Source organism: Carettochelys insculpta, chromosome 4 (genome assembly GCF_033958435.1).
Source record: "Carettochelys insculpta isolate YL-2023 chromosome 4, ASM3395843v1, whole genome shotgun sequence".
NCBI classification, from domain to species: domain Eukaryota; kingdom Metazoa; phylum Chordata; order Testudines; family Carettochelyidae; genus Carettochelys; species Carettochelys insculpta.
The window spans coordinates 1,595,108-1,602,531 of NC_134140.1; the positions used below are offsets into that span (position 1 = coordinate 1,595,108).

The 7,424-nt window shown below is 50.2% G+C and overlaps 1 protein-coding gene across 2 annotated transcripts in view; it reads right to left on the bottom strand.

The window, feature by feature from the left end:
- WDR54 (WD repeat domain 54) overlaps nt 1–7,424 on the bottom strand; it is a 37,173-nt gene that overhangs the window by 29,210 nt on the left and 539 nt on the right. For both annotated transcript variants that reach the window (XM_074992153.1, XM_074992154.1), the window contains exon 2: nt 6,813–7,038. In XM_074992153.1, the coding sequence (XP_074848254.1) occupies nt 6,813–7,038 (226 nt within the window). The remainder of the gene's footprint in view (nt 1–6,812; nt 7,039–7,424) is intronic.

The window sequence follows — 7,424 nt, forward strand, 5'->3', positions numbered from 1 at the left end:
ACAACTTCCCCAGGATCACAGGAGCTTCTCCGTCACTGGCGATTTTTAAATCCAAACTGGCTGTGTTGCTGCAAGTTTTGCTGTAGAAACTGAGGGGCACGTCTCTGGCCTGTACCATACAGGAGATCAAATTACACAATCACACTGGTCTCTGGCCTCATAATCTATGACAGAAAGTCAGCGAGGAGCAGGCAGAGAGGGGAGAGGAGCAAGAAGCCTTTACCGCTCACCAGGAGAGAGGGTCAGGAGTTAAACCCTAGTGTATAGGATCCCAGATGCTAGAGTCAAACTATGAAGACCCCTCCCCACTCCTCTCCTCACTTAGGGCTCCTCCAACAGCACTGAGTGGCTGGAAGAGGTTGCTCTCTGGGCAGTGTTTCGGGGCAATGTGGTTGAGGCACAATGTTGGCTGGATTAGAGTCATTTAGGGTGGACCTGTCTTGCCCACAAACTGTCCCTACAGTTCTACCAAGGTTGTTATGGCCTCTGCTGGGAGGAAGGTGAGTATTGTCACCTCCTAGGTATGACGGGAAGTGAGGCAAAGTCACATGCCCACAGTGAGTTACTGTAGACTAGGGAAGATAACCAGGAGCCTTTTCTTACACGTCCCCTGTTCACTCAATTACACTGCCTCTGGGTCTTTCCCCAGCACGCTCTTATTCTGGACAGGATTCAGTGGGCCTGATCCCCTGCCCTGAACTCACCCCTCACTTCTCTGCAGTCCTGTTGGTCTGTGTTTACTGGGGTGCCCGACCCTTAGGGGAAACTGCTAGTGCTTAGGGATGCCAACTTTGGTTGGACAAATTCCTGGAAATTTCATTGCATAAGTCTTTCGTTCAGAGGTTCCTAAATCTGAGCCAGCCTTTTTAGGTGACAAATCTGAGGAACTCACTCAGATTGAAGTGACATTAGAGGAGGTTTTGGAATTAATTGATAAGCTGAATAGTAACAAGTCTCCAGGACCAGACGGCATTCACCCAAGGGTTCTGAAAGAACTCAAATGTGAAATTGCGGCGTTATTAACAGTGGTTTGTAACCTATCCTTTAAATCCACTTTGGTACCAAATGACTGGAAGACGGCCAATATAACACCAATATTTTAAAAAGGCTCTAGAGGAGATCCTGGCAATTATAGACCAATAAGTTTAACATCAGTACCAGGCAAATTAGTAGAAACACTAGTAAAGAGTAAAATTGCAAGGCACATAGAAGAGCACGAATTGTTGGGCAAAAGTCAGCATGGTTTCTGCAGAGGGAAGTCGTGTCTAACTAATCTGTTAGAATTCTTTGAAGGGGTTAATAAACATGCGGACAAGGGGCACCCAGTGGACATAATATACCTAGATTTCCAGAAAGCCTTTGACACGGTCCCACACCAAAGGCTTTTATGTAAATTAGGTGGTCATGGGATAGGAGGAAAGGTCCTTTCATGGATCGGGAATTGGTTAAAAGACAGAAAACAAAGGGTGGGAATAAATGGTAAATTTTCACAATGGAGGAGGGTAACTAGTGGTGTTCCCCAGGGGTCAGTCCTGGGACCGATCCTGTTCAACTTGTTCATCAATGATCTAGAAAATGAGGTAAGCAGTGAGGTGGCAAAGTTTGCAGATGACACCAAGTTGTTCAGGACAGTCAAAAGCAAAAGGGATTGTGAAGAACTACAAAAAGATCTCAGCAAACTGAGTGATTGGGCAGCAAAATGGCAAATGAAATTTAATGTGGGTAAGTGTAAGGTAATGCATGTTGGAAAAAACAACCCAAATTACACGTACTACATGATGGGGTCAAATTTAGCTACGACGGATCAGGAAAGGGATCTTGGAGTTATAGTGGATAGTTCTCTGAAGACATCCACGCAGTGTGCAGCGGCAGTTAGTAAGGCAAATAGGATGTTAGTAATTATTGAAAAAGGGATCGATAATAAGACAAAAGATATCATACTTCCCCTATATAAAACTATGGTACGCCCACATCTTGAGTACTGCGTGCAGATGTGGTCTCCTCACCTCAAAAAAGATATATTGGCATTAGAAAAGGTTCAGAAAAGGGCGACTAAGATGATTAGGGGCTTGGAAAGGGTCCCATATGGGGAGAGGCTAGAGAGACTGGGACTTTTCAGTTTGGAAAAGAGGCGATTGAGGGGCGATATGATAGAGGTATATAAAATCATGAATGGTGTGGAGAAAGTGAATATAGAAAAATTATTTACCTTTTCCCATAATACAAGAACTAGGGGACACCAAATGAAATTGATGGGTAGTAGGTTCAAAACTAATAAAAGGAAATTTTTCTTCACACAGCGCACAGTCAACCTGTGGAACTCCTTGCCCGAGGAGGCTGTGAAGGCCAGGACTCTATTAGGGTTTAAAAAAGAGCTTGATAAATTTTTGCAGGTTAGGTCCATAAATGGCTATTAGCCAGGGATAAAGTATGGTGCCCTAGCCTTCATAACAAGGGCAGGAGATGGATGGCAGGAGATAAATCACTTGATCATTGTCTTCTGTTCTCCTTCTCTGGGGCACCTGGCATTGGCCACCATCGGCAGATGGGATGCTGGGCTCGATGGACCTTTGGTCTGACCCAGTATGGCCATTCTTATGTTCTTATGTTCTTATTTAAAATTAACCTTTAATTCCTGGAGATTCCAGGGCACTCCCAGAGATTTGGCAACACAGCTGCTCTTGTTTATACCCCAGCATTAAGGATGGGCTCCCCCTGGCATTGGAGCAGGGCAGGTGTGCAGTGCAACCCTGTGTCATGTTACTGGACTGTAATATGAACACCAATATTACTGTTACAACCACCGGTATAGGTTTACACCCAGTCTTGTGTAAAGTGGGCCAAGAAAGGTGTCTATAGAAAGTTTAGTAGTAGTAGTAGGCATCCTTCAGTCTGCATAGACTATGGATCGCGCCCTTTATAGTTTCAATTGAGGACTTCGTTTACAGCGTCTACTGTAACTATGAAGACCCACATGAGAGTGACAGTCCTTGCTGCATCTCTTGCAGATGTGATGGGTGTCTGACAAGTCCTTAGTGTGCTTTCTGTGCGCTCGCTTCTCCTCTGCTAGCTGTCTGATCCTCATCTCGCCCTTCTGAAGGCCCTTGTGTAACCTCTGCCTCCATCTGCTGCGGTCGTCTGCTAGTTCTTCCCAGTTGTCCAGCTCGATGTCTACCTCTCTGAGGTCTCTCTTGCAGACATCTCTGTAGCGCAACTGGGGGCATCTGGGAGGTCTTTTGCCAGAGGCTAGCTCACCATACAGGATGTCTTTTGGAATCCTTCCATCATTCATCCTGTGGACGTGGCCAAGCCAGCGGAGCCGACGCTGCCTGAGGAGGGTGTGCATGGTTGGGATTCCAGCTTGCTCGAGGACAGCGGTGTTGGTCACTCTGTCCTTCCATGATATTCCAAGGATGCGCCTGAGGCAGCACAAGTGGAAGACGTTCAGCCTCTTTTCCTGGCGGGCGTACAGGGTCCAAGTCTCGCTGCCATAAAGGAGGGTGCTGAGGATGCAGGCTCTGTAGACTTGCATTTTGGTGTGAGTGTACAGCTTGTTGTTATTCCACACTCTCTTGCTGAGTCTGGACAGAGTTGTGGCCACTTTTCTGATCCTCCTATTTAGCTCAGTGTCCAACGACAGGGTGTCAGTGATGGTGGACCCACGGTAAACGAACTCGTGGACGACCTCTAAAGTATAGTTGTCAATGCTGATTGATGGGGATTCAGCAACATCCTGACCAAGTACGTTTGTCTTCTTTAGGCTGATGGAAAGCCCAAAGTCCTTGCACGCTTTGGAGAACCGATCCAGCAGTTTTTGAAGCTGGTCTTCTGTATGAGACACTACAGCAGCATCGTCTGCAAACAGCATGTCTCTGATGAGGACTTCCCTCACCTTAGACTTAGCTTTCAGCCTTGCAAAGTTAAACAGTTTCCCATCAGATCTTGTGTGCAAAAAGATGCCCTCTGTTGAAGATCCAAAGGCATGCTTCAAGAGGAGTGCGAAGAAGATCCCGAACTATGTCGGAGCAAGCACGCATCCTTGTTTGATGCCGCTCCTGATTCTGAAAGCATCCAATAATGCGCCGTCATATTGGATGGTTCCTCTCATGTCTTCGTGGAACACCTGGATCATCTTGAGTAACCGTGGAGTCCAGCCTATCTTGTGGAGCAGTTTGAACAGACCATCCCTGCTGACCAAGTCAAAGGCCTTGGTCAGGTCGATGAAGGCTGTGTAGAGTGGCTTCCTCTGCTCCCTGCACTTCTCCTGCAGCTGCCTTAGAGAGAAGACCATGTCAACGGTAGACCTCTCTGCGTGGAATCCGCACTGTGATTCAGAATACACCCTCTCAGCAATCTTCTGGAGTCTGCCAAGGATGACACGAGCAAACAGTTTACCAGTGACACTTAGGAGGGAGATTCCACAGTAGTTGTTGCAGTCGCTTCTGTCTCCTTTGCTCTTACACAACGTTACAATGTTAGCGTCGCGCATATCCTGTGGAACCTCACCCTCTTTCCAGCACAGGCACAGTAGCTCATGTAGGCCTTCCTCATGGCCTTCCTGCTTAGGATACTTCGGTGTGGGAAAAATGAATGACAATGGACAGCGTCTCCTTGAACTGTGCACGTACCACAATCTGTGCATCACAAACACATTCTTCCAAACGAAGCCACAGCACAGAGTGTCATGGAGACATCCACGCTCGAAGCACTGGCATCAACTAGACGTGGTCATCACTAGGCGTAATAACCTCAAAAATGTCCTTCTGACACGCAGCTATCATAGTGCTGACTGTGATACAGATCACTCGCTAGTTTGCTCCAAGCTCAAGCTGAGACCCAAGAAGCTGCAGCGCTCTAAACCTGCCGGAAGGCCCCGCATTGATGCCAGAAAGACGGCAAACTCGAAGAAAGCTGAAAAGTTCAGAGAGACCCTCCAGGAAAATCTGTGCAGAGGCCCTGGGGGCACTGATGTGACATCCAAATGGCAACATCTGAAGGATACAGTTTATAACACGGCCTTGTTGGTGTTTGGAAGAAGAGCTAGAAACACGAACGACTGGTTCGAAGCTAACTCCAATGAGATGATTCCAGTCATTGAAAAGAAGCGCGCTGCACTCCTGGAGTACAAACGCTCACCGAGCCAGAGTACCCAGCAAGCACTTAGAGCGGCCAGAAGAACAGTACAGCAGACAGCCAGGTGCTGTGCCAACAACCACTGGCTCCTGCTATGCAGCAGCATCCAGACCTGTGCCGACTTTGGTAATCTCAGAGGAATGTACAAGGGTATGAGGAAGGCATTAGGACCCACCCAGAACAAGATGGCACCTCTGAAATCCAAATTTGGTGAAGTCATCGCTGACAAAGCCAAACAGATGGAGCGCTGGGTTGAGCAGTACTCCAAGCTGTACTCACACGAGAACGTTGTGGTTGACGCAGCCCTTGATGCCGTAGAGCTCCTACCAGTAATGGACGAACTGGATCAGGAACCGACTGTGGGTGAACTGAAGAAAGCCATCAACAGCATTGCAGCAGGAAAGGCCCCTGGCCAGGATGGTATACCACCAGAGGTAATCAAGTGTGCCGCGGACACACTCCTGGAACCCCTACATAGAAACTTTATGATTTCCAAATTATGGTAGAACTCTTTGTACACATGTATTATTTTTGTTCTTGAAGCTGTGAACAGTAGCCGTGTGTCAGTATTTCCAACGTTAGCTCCTGGAGTAACACGCACAGAGCAGCCAGCCAGCGTGCCTGGGAAAGGCTGTTCAGGTTGATTGGCCCATCAAGGAACAATCAATAAACAATGAAGCCTGGGAGGCACCAACTGCAGTGAAAGGGCTTTCTGGAAATCTTCACTCTGCAATGTGGCCGATGGTGTCCATCTGCAAAGCACTGAGCCAGGCATGGGTAGGGGACTTGCTCATGTGACTCCAAACTCCATTTTGTAGCTGTATTTTTCCATAGGTGGCAATGGGAGTCCCTGAGCAATTTAGGGTTAGGGTTAGGGTCAGGGTTACCAAAAGGACTCTGGTGGTGTCCCCATTTGCCTTCAATATGGCTTCTCACCTCTGGAGGATCTCTGCTATGAACTGAAGACTGAAAGGACAGGTGACCCACCTTAACAGAAGAGATATTCCAGGGACTTGATTTAAGTTGTCAGGTTATTCCATCTCCGCTATGCGCCTGTACCAATTTATCAACTGGTGTAAGTAATCTGATTCCTTTAACAATTTTAACTCTCATCCTGTCTTTGCTTTTTTGAATATACCTTTAGATTTCTCAGGGTTTGGCATGGCATGCTCCTTGGCTATGGTCTGAGTTATAAACGGTATGTATCTAATGTTATTTCTTTAACAATTTCAGTCAACACTTTCCTTCTCTTTCTTATAAAAATAAACCTAAGATTTGAGACGCTGAGAGGATGGCACAGATCTAAGGCAGAACTTGACTTGGAAATGTGGCTGGTCCTTTGGGCTCAGAAGGCTTTTGATTTGATGAGCTTTCATAGCAACTCACCTGTGTAGGGCAGGGGTGGAAATACTTTTTTTGGGTCAGGAGTCACACACAGCGAGAAGCAAAAACACCCAAACCCTCACTGCCCTGCCCCCCAAATGAGAAGAAAGAACCCTCAGAGACATGGCGCCCAACTGAGAAGGAGGGAAAAGATGACCGCCCCACCCACGCTCAGGGCTCACCCTGGAGGGGCAGATTAAAGCTGCTGGGGGAGCAGGGCCGTCACATAGGCAGTACTACAGCCCACCTGTCTGGCACCGGGTGTCCCACCTGGTGGGAAGGAGCCCTGGCCCTACCTGGGTGAGGATGGAGGTGCTCACCGCCAGGCCGCCCTCCTTGGCCTGCAGCTGGCGCTGGGAGACGCTGAGCCCATCGGCCGAGGCACTGGCCAGGCTGACGGTGCTGCCATGCACGGCGGCGAAGTAGGTGAGCTGCTTGTCGCGCAGGGGCAGCACGCTCAGGTTGTTGTACAGCGCCGAGCTGCTGCTCTTCAGAGGCACGCTGCGCTCCTTGCGGTACATCCTGCGGGGGCCGCGGGCAGTGAGCGGAGCGGGGGCCGGTGGGGGGGCCGCGGGCAGTGAGCGGAGCGGGGGCCGGTGGGGGGGCCGCGGGCAGTGAGCGGAGCGGGGGCCGGTGGGGGCCGCGGGCAGCGAGCGGAGCGGGGGCCGGTGGGGGGGCCGCGGGCAGTGAGCGGAGCGGGGTCCGGTGGGGGGGTCGGGCAGTGGGCGGAGCGGGGTCCGGTGGGGGGGGCCGCGGGCAGTGAGCGGAGCGGGGGCCGGTGGGGGCCGCGGGCAGCGAGCGGAGCGGGGGCCGGTGGGGGGGTCGGGCAGTGGGCGGAGCGGGGTCCGGTGGGGGGGGCCGCGGGCAGTGAGCGGAGCGGGGGCCGGTGGGGGCCGCGGGCAGCGAGC